Source organism: Dasypus novemcinctus, chromosome 14, assembly GCF_030445035.2.
Source record: "Dasypus novemcinctus isolate mDasNov1 chromosome 14, mDasNov1.1.hap2, whole genome shotgun sequence".
NCBI classification, from domain to species: domain Eukaryota; kingdom Metazoa; phylum Chordata; class Mammalia; order Cingulata; family Dasypodidae; genus Dasypus; species Dasypus novemcinctus.
The window spans coordinates 24,283,339-24,304,224 of NC_080686.1; the positions used below are offsets into that span (position 1 = coordinate 24,283,339).

The window sequence follows — 20,886 nt, forward strand, 5'->3', positions numbered from 1 at the left end:
GAAGTGTTCCCCTCCAAAGTGAAGAATGGGCTAGGGAGAACAGGTAATTTTATTCATTGATTGAAGAAGGGCAAAAAAGAAGCTACACCTAGCACCTGAACAGTAGCCAATTATTTCTCTGGACTACTGTCAACTGAATTATGAATCAACCATTTATGAGTTTAGCTAGCATTATGCTGGGGGGCTTCATGATATATATATAATCTGTACATGTTAAAAGTATTTTTTTAAAAAAAAACATAAAAACTGTGAAACAACTTATCAATCATTATTTTTACATTTTACAAAAATGTGACTCTTTGAAAGCCAAAAACTGTTAAAAGTGGGTCAGAAGTAAGGGCTGATTTCACTTCACTATACTGACTTTGTAATCCATGGAGAAGGGGAAAAAGGTGTTTTAAAAAATACTAAGAGTTAAATCTTTATCTCGTATTCCTCTTCAAGGCTACATTGGGTTACTTTATCAGACTAGTCAAGGTACACATTCTACCCATTTATTCAAACCACATTCAAGGTGGAGATGGTACTATTCTGTATACTAACAGCAGAATCCTTTCGGTTATTATGTAGACAGTTGAGAGGCTGGAAGTGGTTTTCATACGTCTGCTATTTATATATACTTTTTCAGCATAATGAGCAAATGAAGTTTGTCTTCAATTAAGTGGAAAGACAACTCACAAAGTAAAGCAAAAACATACATAGGAAAAAGTCAACCCATGCTTAAAGAACACTTGAAGGTTAATGATTCAACTTAAAAAAAAATGAAATCCTAGTCTTTGGTTTGCAGTTATTGCCAGCTTCACAAAAAAGTAGGTCACTTTCCATATATAGTAAGTTTTTGCTTGAACCAATTAAGTCTGCCCATTAACATAAGACTGAACTTACATATCCCCTAAGTTTCCTACAATTTTATATGAAAGCTGAATACACAGAATTCTTTAAATTCATTGTAATTAACTTCAAAGACTAAGGAAGTCTGCTTGTACAGTTTTTGAAGTTTGCAAAAAGAAGCCTCTGGTAGTACAATATAAGAAAACATATTCTAATTTAAGATACCAAAACATATATGGATTAAAAACGAATACATTATTCCATGAACTATCCAACTACTGCGAAAAATGGATGTCTCCAGCAGTTCAAAATAGAAATGCAGTCAAAGCACTAAGCCAGAAATATTTTAACAGAGCACAAGTGAAGATAAGGCCCAAGCTGTCAGCTAGATCTAAAACCACTTCTAACCCAAACACCACAAATATACCTGTATTGTCAGCCATTTAGATTTCTTCAATCCATGAATTATAAATCATATATATGCAAGAAAAAAAAATCAAAATGCCATCAGCAGTTATCGGGCCTGTTGCATGCCCTTTCCACACCAAACTGAAACTGGTGAACCCCACGGCAAAGGCCTCAAGAACTGAAATTGGACCTGACTGCAAACCCTGTCACCAGTTATTTTTAGAGGCTTCTTCCTCATGGTCAAAAGGCTGCCAATCGCTCAGGCTGAAATGCTAGCCCAACCATCAGACAGCCTTTCTCCCACTTACAGGATTCCACCTGCTCTATCTCCAAACCCTAAAAGCTAGCATGCCAGAAAAAAATGAGGCAGAACATATTGTGCAGCCAGTTTTGTTTCCTGGGATTCAGGCTTTAACGGCTTCAGCCAAAGCACCAAATCATTTTAAACTGAAACAAAATGACCAAGATCAAGACTTTACTCTAAAATATGGTCCCAGGCCCAGAAACAGCTTGATTTTGCCCTACTGAATCTTCTATCCTATTCCTTCATAAAAAGACCATTACTTAAGTTTGTTTGAATGAAACAGAAACCATAAATGGTAGAAATTAAGCAATGCTTTAGAATTCTGATTCACAAAGATTACTGTCCCAGGAGCAATTCCTTCAACCTTAAAAGTAAGGCAACAACAAAATATTCCACTAAGGGAGGGAGAGAAGGATGGGGGGAAGGAAGGTAGGAGGGAGTGAAGACAGGAAAAGAGGCAAGGAAGGAGGGAAGGAGGAATAGAAGGAAGGCTGGGAGAGGAGAAAGGTAGAAGGAAAGAAAGAAAACTAGCAATACAGGTAGTGACCAAGGAAACATCATCTCAGAAAGGGAAATAGAAAATGTACAACCACATTCTGATTTTTCCCTACTTTCCCCCATTCCCATCATCAAGTTCCTCTTCCCAGAACTAAAAGCAGCCCAACAGTAGTATCATTCTTTCACTGGAATGGTTTGAGACCTAGATTTGATTCCCGGTTTCTCAATTAAATTTGATTTGGAGGAAGTCATCAAACTTCTGTACCTCTATTTCCTTGCTTGAAAAATATGTCTTGGTACAAAAACTAGGCATGTAAACATTTGTTGAAGTCATTCATGCAGTAATTTTTAATTGACTCAATCAGGACTAGCACACAAATCTCCTTGCCCCCAATTCATAGCTCTTTTTAGAACCCTAGGTTGGCCCCAAAACTGCCAAAGCTGCTAGGGTTTCTTCTCCTCTCTCCCTGGAGGCCTAAGCAAGGCCAGCTGCTTTCTAAAAAAATAGATCTGTGGCCAAATGCTAAATTGAGACAAGAATCACAGCTATTAAAATTGGGTATACCTCAGCCCTTCAACACAGCTCCGGTTATTCTGCCTTGACAAATTTTCATTGCATATCCTACAGTTAACCTTCTCCTTTGTCTTTTGCAATAGTGAATGATCATTTCAAAGAAGTATCTTCCCTCCTCAGTTTCCCAATGATAACAACACACCTGTTATTCTGCATAGGGCAATCAGGATAAATGTCTCCCGCAAATCTTTATCACACTATTTTTAAAGGAGAAATACATTCTGAATTCCAAGCAACTATCTCTTGCAGTAGCAACTCATTTTTATGATGAGGAATATTTAAGAAAAATTTTTAAAATAAATTTAATTTTTATATAGCAAATCATGTTTTAAAAACACTAACAAAGACTACTAAAGAAATATTAATCTAACTAGTCCTTACAAGGGCAGCTAGGACTAAGAGCAGCTCTCAGGGCCAATAAAAGCCTGAACCTCTGACAGGTGCTCTGAGACTACAGCTATCTGCCTGGTGGCACCCAAGTTCAATAGAACCAAGATCCATGTCCACTAAGCCCACAGCTTTACCTCCCTCCAAAAACACTACCATGTTAAAATCCAGCCGATGTCTCATGGGTCAGCACACAATACTTTGCCCCCCTCACTCTCAATCACCCGGGGACATATCTAAACAGTTTGCTGGATCCTGCCCCCAGAGTTTCAGGGTCTGTAGGTCTGAGACAAGACTGACAGTCTGCATTTCTGACAAGTTCCCAGGAGATCAGATGCTGCTGGTCCCAGGACTGCTCGTAAAGAGAATCACTGCACTACTGCACGATTCTTCCCCAGTTCTCAGGGTCTGGAGGAAAGTGGGAGCTCTGGCTACCCACTACAATTTCCAGACCATTATTTGCCCCACTCCCTTAAAAAGAAAACAAAACCCTGTTCCTCTAAGGCTCATACCATCCCATCTTACTGTGCTCCGCCCTGCCTCACCCCCCATCCACCACCTTCCAGGTATCCCCCATCCTCTGTGAAGACTTCTCCTAAGCCTCAAGTCCAGCCACAACCAACCGATTTCAACCTCCACGAGGCCAACGTCAGACTCTCTGCCCTTCATTTCTTCATCCTTGATCTTTCCTCCCTCCATTCTATATCAAACTCTCATTCTTACACCCCTATCATGGATCTGGTCATAAACCCAAACCTAAGTCTTCTTCTAAATCACATTTTCATTCTTGCAGAAATAGCTCTGTAGCTATCCTGGAACAATAATTTAACAGATTCTGTAACTGTGCCAAGAAAGCCCTGCTTGACTGGACCTGTTACAAGAACTGCGGGACATCACAAGATACCAAAACCATGATGTGGGGACCCAGGCTCCCCTCCTAGACCCTCAGCACATAGTCACCTGCATGACCTAGACATAAGTTAAAGGTTAACTACTCTCCCTGGAGGGAAAGAATGCACAGATGGTATCATAAAGTACAATCTTCCCAGAGCAGTAACCGTCCTGGTAAAACGTCCTTCTTGGCATAGTGAAAACATCACCTCACCCCATGTGTATACATGACCCTAGCAGGAACTCCTCTCTTTCACCCTATGGAATGTCCTTGCTCTGAAATCCTTTACATATCACCCCTCATTTTCTCGTCTCTTTGCGGAGTGCTATCTTCATTCTCTGAACCACCACCTTCAGAGACTCTCCTGTCCATAAATCCCAAAAAACTTATGCCTGACTAAATGCCAGGTACGTTCTTTGGTCTCACAGTCTCACCAAATCATGCCCTACAGGAGTTGGGTTGGAACACATGGTTCTTTCAATAACAACAAAAAATTCCTCTACATTGAGTCTCCAGGGCAAATATGAGTTATACCATTCTAAACCTATTTTTAAATAGCCAGAATTACCAAAGCAGACTTTGAGCAAAACCTACTAATACACACTTCCCACAGGTGGAGAAAAGTGCCTCAACATACAAAAGCTTAGGTTCTCCTGTATGAAAGATGCGCAGAATGAAAAATTCACTCTTTGATCACAACCTCCTACTTTTCCATCTTGTTTCTTCAAGCTTCTTCTTGGATCCCATAGTTCTCTTGCTCCCACTTTCTTCCTACGCTCTCCACTGTCTGTATGTCTTTCCATATTCATCTTCGTTCGCTGTCTAAATCACTCCCATGGCTCACAAAACTCCCTTGCTCCTCTACCCTTTTATCTTGCCGTAACTGCCTCCTGGATGAACACAACTATTCATCCCCTGCACCACTGCACGGGCAGTTGAACAACCAAATGAAAATCATGCAACAGGCACAGTGGAACCAGACTCTACCAGGAGGCCCACGTCAGCACTGCCTGTTGAGCCTACCACACTCCTATAGAACACTCACGTTCCCGTTCTCCACAAAAACTACTTCACAAGTCTCTGCCCCTGAAGTATTCTACTCTCCCATACTCAGAATATGACCTATGAGGCTCTAAATTCACAGAGAAAACAGAACTAGCCGTAGGAAATTGTCTTGACTGTCCACTGCCAACTATGAACACGCATTCACTTTTATTCATTCTCTCCTAATTCCTCCACCAAGCCCTTCCCGTCTTCTCAAATACCTTATACTCTTTTAGTTTTCTCCTCACTCTCCTATACCACCAGGTTCTCTGCCTTTACTATATCCTACTAAACCCCGATGGCTAGCTCCTACCCCAACTCCTTCCCATCACAGGTAAGATTCTCAAAAGAGTTGTCATTTCACTTCTTTCGTTTTCTAGCCTCCCTCTCATTCCTCACATCTTCAAGGTTAAAATCATCAACCAGGCTACTGGACAAGGCTCCAATGAAGTAGCTCTAATATCATGTCAATGACTTCCATGGCATTAAATCCAATAGGAAAGTTTTAGTCCTTATCTTACTTGACCTCTGGGCAGAATTTTAGATAGTGGGCAAAAACCTCCTTAAGCCTTCTCTTCCCTACATTAGAATCTCTTGGTATTTCTTGCAACTATCTGAACCTTCTAATTCTTAGCCTCCTTTGTTTATTCATCTTCCTCTACCTATTAAATGTGCAAATTCCTAAAAAAAACTTGGTGCTGTATCATCTCCTAGTTGCTTTTAGCTACCATCTATGTGGTGCTATTAAATTTCTCTCTCCTTTGAGCTCCACACCCACCTATCCACTCACCGTCTCTTCTGTGTTCGAAATCTCAGAAGCACTGCCAAGTAGCCAGGTGCTTAAATCAAAAACCTGGAATTCAGCCCTGACTCCACACTCCTCTTCTTTTCCCAGGTACCCCAAGTTTGATCAATTTTCCCTCCCAGTTCTCAAATTGGAGCTTCTCCATCAGGTAAATGGGTTACAGCTATGCCAAGATATGGATTCTTCTCAACCTCTGGGTCACCTTGTTCATCTACCCCAGTAAGTGTATGTGTGTATTTTTTTTAATAGCATTTTTGCATGTGCCATGACATTTAAAAAGTGGGAAACTCTATCTCAAATCACCCAAGTCTCTGTCTTTCTAATACAATCATCCAAATCCACACTATCATTTCTGATGCACTACAAAACCTTAACACAGCCTTTGTTGCTCCTTAGGGAGCACTACCAAATAACTAACCATATACAAACTATTCCAGAGAACAGAAGCAAAGGAAACACTCCCAAATTCATTTATGCAGTGTTTCTGATAATAAACCAGCTAAGAAAATTCCAGCTCAATTTCACTCAGAGATATTAACATAACTAATCCAAAAATACTGAAATACATATAGCATTACCAAGTTGGATTTATTCCAGAAATGCAAGAAAGATTTTAAATGAGAACATCTACTACTAAAATTTACCGATTAAAATATAAAAGGAGAAAATCTATATTTATCATCATCTCAATAGAGGCAGAGAAAATACTCAGGACCAGTCATAATTCCTAATAAACTATATATTGAAGGGAAGTTTTTCAACATTATGTCAGTTAACCACCAAAACTCTCATCACACCTAACAGTGAACATACTGGAAGCAGTCCCTTTAAAATCATGAACTAGAAAAGAATTCTCATAACTCAAAATTAGTCCTAGCCAGTAAAATAAAAAAAGAAAATAAAAAACGGAAATTAAAGGTGTAAGTACTGGAAAGGGAGGGGGGAGGGAAGAAATTGACATTGTTTACACATAATGTAATTGTCCACAATAACAGAAAAAATGGGAATTAATTAGAAGATATAGAAAGGTCAGCCAATATAAAATCACTATGCAAAAATTAATTGCATTCCTATAAATTAGCAATAAGCACTTGGAAAGCACAATTTTTTCAAATGTTACCAGATACTTAAAGATAAGTAAGATAGCAGCACAATACTTGCTTTAAAAGCAGTTTGCCAGACTGGATAAAAAATCAAGACCCAAGTATAAGCTGTCTGCAGAGACAAACTTAAAATATAAAGACATAGGTTGAAAGTAAGGATGGAAAAAGACATCATAAGAAAGCTAGATAAAGGCTACTTCAAGAACAAGAGTATTACCAGAGATAAAAAGAGACATTTTATACTGATAGAAGGGGCAATTTATCAGGAAGCTAAAGCAATCACAAATGCCTATGACCAAATAACATACCTTCAAAATACATGAAACTAAAATTGACAAAATTAAAGGAAAAAATAGACAAATCCACAATCATAGTTGGTAGATACAACAACAACCTCTAGGTAATTATAATAATTCATAGAGCAATTACAAAAAAAAATAGTAAGGGCATAGAAAACTTAAACTACACTAGAATACACCTTGACCCCCAATTGATATTTATTTTAAAAGTCCACTCATCAACTGTAGAATACAGGCTTTTTAAGTGTATATGATACGTTCACCAAGATAGATCACAGGATGTCCATAAAATAGCTCAATGAATTTATAATATTGAAATCTCACAGCATATTCTTTGACCACAAAAGAATAATACTAAAATTAAATAACAATAAAATATCTAGAAAAACCCAATCATAACACGAATACCAAAATCTCACAAATACATTACAAACGAACAAAAGAATAAAAGAAAATTACAGACCCATATCTCCCATGAATACACACAAAATCACTGAAAAAAATTAGTAAATCAAATAAAGCAATATATAAAATGGATCATATAGCATGACCAAGTGGATTTATTCCAGAAATGCAAAGTTGACTTGACATTCAAAAATCAATAAATATAATTTACCATATAAGCAAAATAAAGGGGGAAAAATATATGACCATTTCTATAGATACATAAAAAGCATTGGAGGGAAGTGGATTTGGCTCAATGGATAGAGCATCCACCTACCACATTGGAGGTCCAAGGTTCAAACCCAGGGCCTCCTGACCCATGTGGTGAGCTGGCACACACGCTGTGCTGATGCGCGCAAGGAGTGCCATGCCATGCAGAGGTGTTCCCCACATAGGGGAGGCCCACGCACAAAGAGTGCGCCCCTTAAGGAGAGCCACCCAGTGCAAAAAAAGTGCAGCCTGCCCAGGAATGGGGCCACACACACAGAAAGGTGACACAGAAGAACACACAGTGAATGGACACAGAGCACAGACAACAGGGGGACAAGGGGCGGGGGGGGGGGGCGCGGATAAATAAACAAATCTCTTAAAAAAAAAAAAGACATTTGATATAATTCACAAACTAGAAATAGAAAGGAGTTTTCTCAATCTGATAAAGAGCATCTATGAAACACCTAGAGTTATTCTTATACTTGTTTAACAGTGAAATTTTTTCATCATTAATTTTGCTACTAAAATTGTAAGGCAAGACTATCCACTTTCATCACTTCCAGTCAACACTGTACTTGAGGTTTTAGCCAGTGCACGCAGGCAAAAAAAGAAAAAGAAAAAGAAAGAAATAAAAGGCATACAGATTGGAAAGGAAGAAGTAAGACTGTCTCTATTCATCGATAATGTTTATATAGAAAGCCCCAAAGAATCTATTAAAAAAATAAAATCCTACAAGAATTAATAAATGAATTTAGTAAGGTCATATGATAGAAGGTCAACATACAAGTATCAATTGTATATCTAAACACTAGCAGCAAATAATTGGGAAATGAAATTTTCAAAAATACCACATTAAGATTCCTATTCTCCCAAACTTATTCTCTAGATGCAATGCAATCCTAATCATAAATCCTAGCAGGTTTATTTTTGTAGACATTGACACGCTGATTCTAAACTTTATATGGAGAAACAAAGGGCACAGAATACCCAGAGCACATGAAAAAGAATAGCAAAGGTGGAGGACTTCCACTACCTGGTTTCAAGATTCACTATAGCACTAGAGTAAGAAAGACTGTGTGATGCTGGTATAAGGATAGACAAACAGATAAAAGGAAAAGAGAGTCCAGAAACAGACCCATACTTGTACTGTCATTTGTTTTCCAACAGAAGAGGCAAAAGCAATCCAGTGTGAAAAACAAAGTGTTTTCAACAAACAGTGCTAGAACAACTGGATACCCATATGGAAAAACATAAACCTCAACCCCTGTATCAAGGGTTCCTAACCTTTTTTGTTCCATCGACCCCTCCACCAGTCAGGAAAAAACCATGGATGCCTTACTAAGTCCACACTATACTATGTATTATTTAATAAATATATCACACCCGTACCAACATGTCCCCACAAGAATGTATTTTTGAATTTCAATTCAAGCCCACGGACCCCTTGTTAAGAACCCCTGGGGGGAAGTGGATGTGGCTCAAGCAACTGAGCTCCCATCTACCATATGCAGGGTCCCGGGTTCAGTTCCCAGGGCTCCTGGGGAAGGCAAGCTGGCCGGCACAGCGAGATGACGCAACAAGATGACGCAACAAAAAAGGGACACAGAGGAAAGACAATGATACAAACCAGGGAGCTGAGGTGGTTCAAGCGACTGAGTGCCTCTCTCCCACATCAGAAGGCCCCAGGACGGTTCCCAGGGCCTCCTAAAAAGAGAAGATGAGAAAAGAAGACAAGCAGACACAGAAGAACACGCAGCGAATGGACACAGGGAGCAGACAGTGAGCACAAGCAGCAGGGGCTGGGGAGAAGGCAGAACAAATAGATAAAATACATCTTTCTTAAAAACAGAAAGAAAAACAACCCCTGGGAGAGGATGTGGCTCAAGCAGTTGAGTGTCGGCTTCCCACATACGAGGTCCTGGGTTCAATCCCCAGCCCCAGTACCTCAAAAGAAAAAAGAAAGAAACAACCCCTACCCTATATCCTCCACACACAAACACTAATTTGAGAATGATAACAGATCTAAAAGTAAAAGGTACAATGAAAAAGCTTCTAAAAGAAAAGAGAGGAGCTGTCTTGAGAGTAAGCAAAGGTTTCTTAGGACACAAAAAGCAATAACTATGAAAGAACACACTGATACAGTAGATTTCATCATTAAAAATTTTTGGTCTTCAAAAGATACTATTAAGAAAATGAAAAAGTAAGCCATTAATTGAGAGAAATAAGTACAACAATCATATGTAACAGAACTTCTATCCAGAATATATCAAGAACTACAATAACAAAAATACAAAAAGAAAAAAAAAAGGAAAGGGAGAGGCAATATCACTAAACAGAAACTTCATAACGGAAGATAATGTGTATGACAAGAAGCACAAGACAACATTAGTCATCACATGCTATTTAAAACTACAATGAGAAGGCCATGTACACCAATCAGAATAGCTGAAATTAAAAAGATCAACACCACCAACTGTAGGTACAGATGTAGAGCTAGAAATTTCCCCCATTGTCAGCGGGAGCATAAAATAGATCACTTTGGAAAATAGTTCAGCAGATTTTTATAAAATTAAACCTACACCTACACTATAACCTAGAAATTCCTCTCCTAGGCTCTGCATTTGCCCAAGAGAAAAGAAAACATATGTCCACCAAAAAAAAAAAAAAAGAACCCACATGTCCACGCTGAAGAAAAGAAGTGCACATCCTATATGGTTTAATTTAAAAGGAGTTCTAGAAAAGAGAATAGTTGAAAAAATCAGCATACTGTTAACCTCTGGTGGCAGAAGGAGTGGCAGGGAAGGCTTGAGAGAACTTTCTGGGGTGACGGAAATATTCTGTATCTTGACAGGGTGTTGGATTACATTTGATACACATTTATCAAAACTCATTAAATAATACACCTAAATTTGTGCAATTCACTATTTGTAAATTTTACCTTGGGGACGCATGGGAAGAATCACAACAAATAGTAGGCAAAGCTTAACAGTTCAAGAGTAAAATATACGGACATCTACAACTTACTCTAATATGCCTAAAAAAATAAGCTTGATTGATAGTTGTAATATAAAATATATCAAAATATTAATCACTGTAGAATCTAGATGATGACTATACGAATGGTTACTGTACAATTATTTCAATGGGAGCCTACTTTAAAACTGTCAAAATAAATTACTGGTTAAAAAAATAGTAAAAATAAAAAGGCCCTAGACTAAACCAAATAAAAGGTGTACATGAGTTTTAGATAAAATAATAAAACTTCCTTATAAAACCTAAATAATTAGGAAACTATACCATGTTTATGCACAGAGACACACAAAAGTACAAACATGTCTCTCTCCAATTGTTCTATAAATTCAGTATAATTCTCATCAAAATCCTGAAACTTTCTTCATGCAATTTGAAAGGCAGATTCAAGATGTATGTCCAAGAAAAAGTCCCAAAGAACAAAGAGAGTGGTGAAAAAGAGGAGATAGAAGTACTTGCCATATCTGAAAGGAAGACTTTTTACAAAGCTCCTTCCAACAAGGAACAGAACAGAGCTCCACCTATGGGAACTTGATGTACAGAGCTGATGCTGCAAATCAGTGTAGAAAGATGACACTGCAATTAATGGTGCAGCAAATGCCCATCATCCATTTCTCAAAAATACTGAATTGGATCTCTACCTCTAGTATATACACAGTAAAAATCTATACCAGGTGGCTTAGAGATCTAAATGTGGGAAAGTAAAACTTAAAATATTTTAGAAGATTATGAGAGGATATTTTTATGATCTCTGGGTTAGAAAGGATTTCTTTAAAAAATCACAAAATCACGAACCATAAAGTAGAAAACGGAAAAATTTCACTATGAATACAGGAAAAAACTCTACAATAATAAAAGCATAAACACCCAAAGAAAAAGAAGCAAATATATATGAACAGGCAACCCATAAAAGAAATGCAAATGGCCATTCTCAATAGTAATTTCAGGGGTAATCAGGAACTGCAAATTTCAACCACAAAGTACTATTGTATATTCACTAAACTTACAAACACTAAAGGTTTGACATTACCAAGTGTTGGTGATATGTTGACACCACAGGAACTCATATACTGTACTGTAGGTGGAAGTATAAATTGGTACAATCCCTTTGGGGTAAAAAAAGAAAAAAGACAGTATCTAGTAAAGTTTACAAAAATGTTCTAACACATGCAAAACAATTATATACATGTTTGTTTATATATATACACACACACAGAGAAATATAAATATACTTCCTAAGCAAAAGTTTCCACATATACATGTTGCTTTTTAAGCCAAATATATTTTACAAGCAGGTATATATAATATATAATAAATAACATATCATTATATAAGATAAAATAAATATATATGAAGTATGAGGGTACGCTAAGCATGATGACATCTACAAATGTTTGGGAAGAGATAGCAGAGGAGAGGAGAATCCAAGAATTGTGTAACATTTTATTTCTCCACTGTTAAGTGGATACATGGGTATTCAATGAATTACACTTTATTTATATATCTTAAATATGTCTCAATGTTTCAAATAAATAGTTTCAAAAAGAAGCACATAGAAATATCATTTTTATCCTAAAGTTAGAGATGGTTCTCTGCTAAAAACCAAGCCCATGAAGCAATTTACAAAAATCAATTAGTAACAAGCATCTCTTCAGAGTGATCTGAGCATGGAAAAGTAAAGCTAAAGGCTAGATATTCTTTAAACAAATATTTACAATATAAATTATCATCATGCAAGAAAAAATAAGTTAACGGCTACTAAATAAAATGTACAGATGAACCTAAGACCAAAAGGGCTTTCCAATATAACATTTCAGTAAAGTTGAAATTAAAAGCAAAGAAAGGGAAGCAGACTTGGCCCAATGGATAGAGCGTCTGCCTATCACATGGGAGGTCCAAAGTTCAAACCCCCGGCCTCTTGACCTGTGTGGAGCTGACCTGTGCGCAGTGCTGATACGCGCAAGGAGTGCCCTGCCACGCAGGGATAGCCCCACGCCAAGGAGTGCACCCCGTAAGGAGAGTCGCCCAGCACGAAAGAAAGTGCAGCCTGCCCAAGAATGGTGCCCCACACACGGAGAACTTACACAACAAGATGACGCAACAAAAAGAAACACAGATTAGAAGACAGAGCAAATGGTCACAGAGAACAGACAACTTGGGGGGGGGGGGGGTGGAGAGGAGAGAGATAAATAAAAAATAAATCTTTGAAAAAAAAAAAGAAATATATGACTAACACAAGAAACAGAAGTCAGAGACAAAACTGAACAACAAAAGAGCAAGGAATCTGCTCCATGGAATGGCAGAAAAGGTTGTCAAGCCTATTATAAAATAGGAGAAAAGTGGTCACAACAATGCCAGTTACGGAGCAAAATTATTTTACCAAGCAATATTCTCCCACTTTAAAATTAAAATTGATCCTGGCTGGCATCCATACACAATGACTCACTGGGTTATCTCTGCGGGCACACAAATCAGAAAGAAGCACTGACATTTCTCCAAGTACAGCAACAGCACCTTCTACCACCAGGGCTGTCCTTGGAAACCCTACTGTAAATGCTGTGATTCATCAACCCCCAGTTGCATTCCTGACCCTGTGGTCTTTAAAGCACAGGAAGTATCTATGGCAGATGACGTTGGTCCTACGCCACAGCCGGAAGGACCAGGCAAGCCATCTGGGTTTTAAGGCAGGATAAAGAACAGCCCAGACCCTTTAAAATTTCCTTTAATAGATTATCTGTATCAAATTTGTCCTTACCCATCATCAATCTTAACAGAACTACATCACATTCAGTGACTGGCCATTAAAAGATAATTGCATCAATGGGAATCCTGTATGGTATGTATGACTCTTTTCTTAACTCACAATTTCTCAAATTAAAAAAATTATCTAAATGCAAATTGAATCTAATTATAGATTAATGTAAGCTACTGTTAAAAATCCCATATCTGTAACAGTTACTGAATACACTCATAAGTAGTAAAACTGTAATTCTTTAAAGTTAATTTAAAAAAAAAGATAACTACATCAGTCAAAGGTAACCAAGACTCATTCCAGAAAAACAGATATCTAATATGGACCAAATGCCTGAAGCACCCCCATATCAGAGGAAAATACAACTTAAAAAAAAATTTTTAGACTAATAATGATTGACAAGGAAACACCATCTTGGTTTCCAGCACACTCAGAAGAGAGCAAAAAGGTTCAATCAAAGCACTGGCCTCCAGAACACACCCCTATAGAGATACATAGGGAAGAAGAGCAGGAAGAAGTGAACACACTGAACTCCTGGTCCTCTAATAAAACTGGCCAAACGTTGAAGAGGAGCAGGCACACATCCACCCAGACAGACTTCGCACAGCTACGAGGGATCTGCTGAGCAGAAACCAGACAGGCAGCCCTCAGGCATGCGAGAAGACCAGACACCACCACATCTCCCCAGATGGCAGAAGGCACTTCCCCAGAGACTCGGGTAAGTTGTAGATGGGGTCTATGTCCACACACGTTTTACTAAAGGGCGGTTAATTTAAAATAATGTTTTTAAATGCCCTTGTATAGTATATCCAGGCTGCCTTTGAAGGAGGAGATGCAAAGGATTCCAAGCCATAAAGTTACATATTTTCATGCATTGAACAGTGAAGTGTAATAGCATCAAAGGAGTAAAATGTATCTGGGTTCTAGTAAAATGACATGTTACAGACATCTGAGAGATTACAGGGCAAATCAGTAACTTCAAGTCTAATGTGCACTTCAGAAATGATCCAGTGGTACTCAAAGCATACATTTTACTTAAAACACAGATGCTACAGAAGAGAACTTTAACAATAAAACCTAAGAAAGGCACCCAATGGCCTGCTTAGAGATACATCTTTACGTTCTCCAAAGTTATGCACTCACCCCTCCCATCAGAGGTACTTCAATGGAAATGTCTGAGGACCAAGGTATATCTAAAATTGGTCTTGTGAGGGCAATGGATCAAGAGTAAATAATACATATTTCTAAGTCACCTACATTCATCTCTGAACTTAACACACTCTGAAAGGAAAGCAGAGAATTATTAATTCTGTGGAAAGAAACTGGATTGGGCAATTTGTAATTGACCACATTGCTCTTAAGTGAATATGAATCCAGGTCATCAGAATTTTCCCCCAAACTACAATGCCCTTCGGGAGAAAAAGGATTTTTTCTATTGAGATCAGAGAGTTCAGAAATTAAATCGCTCATAAAAAATAGGGTGGAGAATACAACTGGGCCCTTGTCCAACTTACTCTGTTGGTAACTAACAGAAAATAAGAAACTAGTCATTTATTTTCTAGTAATCCTTAAGAGACAGATAATTTTTAAAGCAAGACTATTATATTGACCTTTCCTTTCCCCTCTCAAGCCTATGGCAAATTAATAGGTTTGGTCTTTTGAAAGCATGCTAAGAACTCCTTCAGAACATGTTTTAGTACTTGGTTTCACATGATCTGACTAGCTTGAGCAAAATGCTGTTCACAGGAACACAAAATAGCACACAGTCCTTGTAGTGGAAGTATTATGAACGCCCTATCTTTTCATCCCAGAATGACTAAAGGAGGATTAAGCAACTGGCCCTGACTGATATCTCTAACTAAAGGAAGTAAATTTCACCAAGGCTTTCTCAGCCAAAAGAACCAGAATACAATTAGCAGTGTATTGTATCAGAGAGTAATTCAGTAATCTAAGTAACTGAGAGCAGAAAAAGGAAAGAATAAAAAAAGTAAGTTTCCAAATGAGCTAATACCCATCAAATGAATGTGTGACAGTATCTGGTTTACAGACAGTATATTAATTCTAGTAAAAGGCTGCTAGTGATAAACCCTTTTACTATTAAATACATTTCAAAATATGCTTCTAGAGACTTTGAGAGAATTAAACATTAATGACTAAATTTTTAAGGAATTGCTCAGCAGTAGTTTAGAATATGAACACAACTGGTTAAAAATACTAATTGGTGTTATATAATCTGAAGAAACAAAAAGGAGTAAAAAGTGTTCTACAGGGACACCTATTGGTAAAGGGTAATGTAGCATGACACTAGTAGACAAAACAAGCATTCAGAGGGAAAGCATGATTGGAGGTACAGGGAAAGAAAGTGGGTGATACTCAAAAGAGGAAAAGTAAACAGACAGACATTACACATGCTATTGTCTATGTGCTACAAAATAAGCCCAAGGGGCATCATGAACCTTCCACACCAAAGATTTTCAAACAATCCATATGAAAGAGGCTCCCCCCAGGCCGCAACTGGCCATGCAAGTCATATTTTCATGTGTAAGTTAAAAGCAAAATGCCTAAAATTTACTGACATCTCTTTTATATTTTCAAAAGTAAAACTGAAAAAGGTATAACTGAATTCTGGAGGATACAAGACATATAATCATTTTTACACAACTTGAAGAATTAAATGAAAATCAGACTTGCTTTCAAAGAAAAAATCATTGTTACATAAATTGCCAAGGCTCCAGGGTTCAAACATCCCTTTTCAATAAAATGACCAAGCTAAACAGTCTGGCCAGATAATGAGTTTTTCACTAAAATGCATGTTTCAAAGGATTGGTTCCTTTTTGCCCTATACTTCCATACTAAAGCTTAAGAAATAATGTTTAGTGTGACTGGAATCATTATTAACTTCAGACTGTCCATAAAAAACATTTCAAAAAACTTATTATTTGGGTCCACATATCTCTTTCCAAACCCAAGATTTCCAAATAGACTATTTCAAACATAATTTTAGCCAATGGGAGTCCAATGATATGACAAAAGCACACTTTACTGAAGCAACTAAGTATCATATGCTATGGCTAGAACCAGAAAGAAACATATGCTCCTTGATTCCATGAGCTCTTACATATTCAAAGAGTATAATATAATGAATGAATAACAAAAAACCTGTGTTCTGGTCTTGGTCTTTCCAGTAAGCAGGTGGGTTTCCGTGAACTAGACAAACTTTATGAACATTAATTTCCTCATCTATAACATTAGCAGATGGAAACAGATGGGTATCCCAGTGATGCCACGACCAAAATTTTTTAGTTTCTGTAATTTCTTCAACAGATGGCAATAATTTGCATATCAATGTCCATACCTCTATGACCAGATAAACATAGGAAGAGAATATTTGGCTTTATTGTTCAGGCATATCCTACTATAAGAAAACAATATAAATAGACTCACACTCTCACACTGCTATGTAACTGAAAGTTCATTTCCATCTCCATAGCCTTCCAAAGCCTCTGGTAGTCAGAATTCAGTACTTACTGAAGAAATGACTGCGGAAAAAGAATACTCAGCTATGCAAAGTACAGGATTCCAATACCAACTCTTGAATTTGTGTGTGTGTAACACAGGTTTTTGTTGTTTTGCTTTTTTTTTTTTTAACATACTATGATTCTGTTTCATGACAATTATGGAAACGACATGTAAAATGCTTAAAGGACCACAGATTCTCAAATATTGACAGAGCTTGCCTAAATATAGAAGTCAGAATAAATTAATTTAGATTCTAACATTTCCTAAACTTATCACCTGCCTATTCAAGCAGATTCAATTATTTCTTGGGTTGGGGCAGGAACACAAGATTCATTTCCCAAATATAATTTTTACCAGTCATAAAAGTGACTTTCTCAAATGCAACCACTGCCTCCACCCATGTATGCAAAGGATACATGATATGTAAGATGAAATGAAGATGTGCTGCATTTGTAAACAGCAACAGAAAACTTTCGATAACAATTAACTTCACAGTCTTGTCCATCAGCTTTTCCTGCCCTGGCACAGAGCCGGATGGGCTCTTGAGAAACAGGAGCAGCCTGAAGTAGTTCTTCTGTGTTTAAGTAACTGAGTGGCATTTAAAGACAAGTGAAAGGGAACACAAACCTTTACTTATGTCAAAGGTGAAGTAATATGCTTGCTTTGAACTTCACTGGACTTTGCTGTGTGTGGACTGTGAGATAGCTCCTTCCATTTAGAAAACAAATATTAGAATGTAAATTTGTGCAATGACTTTTATTGCACTACTTCACTATAAAATTTATTAATTCATTCACTCATCAAATATTTATTGAGCACCTATTATGGGTCAAGACCATTCTCTTAGTTGGGGGATAAGGAATGAACAAGAGTGGGGGCAGGGCAGAAAGACAATATACGAAAATAAGACAACTACGCATGCTAAATGGTATAAGGGCAAAATATTTCATTAAAGTATAACTATAATTATATGATTTATCTTCCTGAAATATATGAGCATATCACATACAGATCTCAGCAGAGAGAGTCAAAATCATTTCAAGAAAAGTTTACAGCTCACATTCAATACACATGTTCACTCATTCCAGTTTCAGCATCCTAAATGAGTCAAGGGAAGCATAAAAGAAACGGAGAACCACTGAAATATGAGACGAAACAGATTTAAAACATCTGTTCTCTCTCTTTGCTGGGTAAGCACATGGAGAAAGGTGGATATCCAATAGACCAAGGGGAAAAAAACAGAGAAGGTCGTCCAATATTTTATGGTATTGCGTGATATTTTAGACAACTGCAACCCCCCGCACAAAAAAAGTTACAGAAAAGCAAAAATACATTAAAAGTTAAATTTCCAAGAATATCCACATCACTACCACCTTCCGTTTTTCCCTTTGTATTCATTCCCTTTTGACTTGCTTTTAAAAGCGGCCGATTAGGCATGAACTTACTTTCCCTGACTTTGGTTCTTTTCCGAACTCCGCAAGATATGCAAGGCTAAGACGTAAATTGTCCCTCTTCCTCCCCATCTTTAATTCCACGGAAAGCCAGGAAGGGGCGACCCATCACCCCAATCTCAGCTGCGCCCTGCAGGTGAGGGAACGGCCGGGACGCGGCTTTTCCGGCGTCAACGGCCCTGGCCGGCGCGGACGCGGCCCCGGGGCTCGGCCCCCGCTCCCCCGGCCCCTCCGGCGGGACCCCCGGACCCCCGCCCGCCGGGCCCCAGGAGCGCGGCCTCCGCCCCGCGTGCAGAAAGCCGCCGCGCGGGGACGGAGGCGGCGCGCGCCCGGCGCTGGGGACCACGGCCCCGGCGCCGCCCGGCCCCACCCCTCGGCCAGCCCCGCCAGGCCCCCGCCCCGCCGCGCCGCTGACCTCGCCGGGCGCCGGGGCTGCTGCTGCCGCTGCTGCTGCCGCTGCTGCTCGTGCTGCCGCTGCCCGAGCCGCCGCCGCTGCTGTGGGCGCCGCCGCCGCCCTTGGCATTCTTGCGCGGGGCCATGGCGCGCTCCGCCGGAGCTGGCGCGGGTGTGGGGCGCCTCGGGTGCGCTGCAGCGGGCCGGGCCGCGCTCCTACCGCAGTGCCGGCGCCCGGCACCTCCCGAGCGCCCGCGGGGACTCTCACCGGCTGCGCGCGCACGCACACCCCTCGCCGGAGCCCAACCTGCGACTCCCCGCCGAGGTGAGCGCGCGGCTCCGGGCTCCCTCGGCCACGCCCCTTCCCGCCCGAGCCCCGCCTCCGCCCCGCCCGCGGGCGCCTGAGTGACGGCAGGTGCGAGCCAATCGCAAGCGCCGTTGAGGGGGCGGGCACTCTGCCGCGCTTTCCAGCGCCCTGCCTGGTGCGGCTGTTGGGGCACAACAAGCCGCCCGGGAGCGTGAGCGGCTTTCGGCTCTCCAGACTGTGGCGGTCCTCAGGAACGTGGCAAACGAGGAAACGGAGCGGGCTCTCGCGAGCGTTGGCGGACCCCACTGGGTGGGAAAGAGGCGGCGGCGGGGCCAGGAGGCCACGTGTGCGGCGCCCGGTGGAGCGCGCCGCCTCTCGGCCCGCGCGCGGGTTTTTATTCACGTCCCGCCTCCCCACACACAGAGGCGCAGCTTCTTAGGAAAGAAATCCTTGGGTTTGGGGCTGTTTTTTTTTAAGTCAATATTAGCATGAAAGGATTTCTGAGATGGCGCTGTCAGGACTAGTTGAATGCGCAAAACCAGGCGTAGTTTATCTGTTAGGTTAAAAAGCAGGACTTACCTTGTTTGTGCCATTCATAGTATTTCCAGAGAGTCAGTTTAGACATGCAAATGTAAATTGATGCATAAATCTCTTCTTTTGGACTGACGCCTACAAGTCGTCTTTCCTTGCTACTCCCAACCCGGGGTCTCCTCGCGTGGCCTGGCTGCCTGGTGCCCACGCTGATCCCGGCCCGGGGATGCCTCATCAGACAGGACCGCGAGCCCAGGCCTGGGTCTAAAGCCTCTTTGTGTCTCCAATGGCCAGAAACAGTGCATGGTGTGTGAGAGGAAACTAAGAAATGTTTGGTGATCCGATATATTATTGACAGCTTCCGAAGACCTTCTCCCCAGTTCTTGGCCTTGTTTCCGATCTCCCCATTATTCCCCGCCAAGCGCCCTGGGCAGGTCCTCAGCCTGCCGCCCTTCCTCCTCTGTGAATGGCCTGGGTGCTGCCAGGACACACAAAAGCCCACCAAGAGTCCTCTTAGAAAAGGGGAGAGAATGCTTCTCTTCATTCTGTGAAATAATGGTAGAAAGTTATCAAGAGCAAGCGGGGCAGGAGGGGGAGCTCGCAGAGTTTTTTCTGAAACAGCTTTTCCAGTTTTTATCTAATGGCAGCTCTTTCTGCCTCTGCACGTTCTTTCTCCCATCCAGGACACATCCAACCCGCTATGGACCAAGGGATTTTTCCTGGCGGTGGATTGGGGGGATGGGCAGACAGAGCTGGGCAACAAATCTGTGTGATGGTACGTAAGATAAAATTGTAAATGAGAGCAAACGTTCAAAAGCCACTATTCTAAATCCTCAAGATATTTTAACTGTTAAATGCTCATAAAGCCCTGTTATTGTGTACGTTTTAGAAGGATGAAATGGTGAGACCCAAAAAGATTAAACAACTGATTTAAAGTCACAGAGCCAGTAAGTGATAGCACAAGAATTTGGACTCAGGAATTCTGGCTGCAGAGTTGATGGCCTAACTTTTTCTCCTCTGGCGAGGATTTGTTTTAGGTGGAGAATCTCTCACCTGGCACCTCTTCCCTTAGCAGATTTGTCTCCCTAAAGCTTCCTTGGTCCA

The 20,886-nt window shown here is 40.2% G+C and overlaps 1 protein-coding gene across 10 annotated transcripts in view; it reads right to left on the bottom strand.

Moving 5' to 3' along the window:
- ASPH (aspartate beta-hydroxylase) overlaps window positions 1-20,341 on the bottom strand; it is a 219,514-nt gene extending 199,173 nt beyond the window's left edge. For 3 of the 10 annotated variants that reach the window (XM_058275564.1, XM_058275563.1, XM_058275562.1), the window contains exon 1: window positions 18,967-19,272. In XM_058275564.1, the coding sequence (XP_058131547.1) occupies window positions 18,967-19,090 (124 nt within the window). In that variant the 5' untranslated portion in view covers window positions 19,091-19,272. Of the gene's footprint in view, window positions 1-1,258; window positions 1,427-18,966; window positions 19,297-19,830 lie in introns of those variants that run through there. The other 7 variants (XM_071207828.1, XM_071207827.1, XM_058275567.2 and 4 more) reach the window with 6 other exon arrangements.
- Window positions 20,342-20,886: the final 545 nt, after the last annotated feature.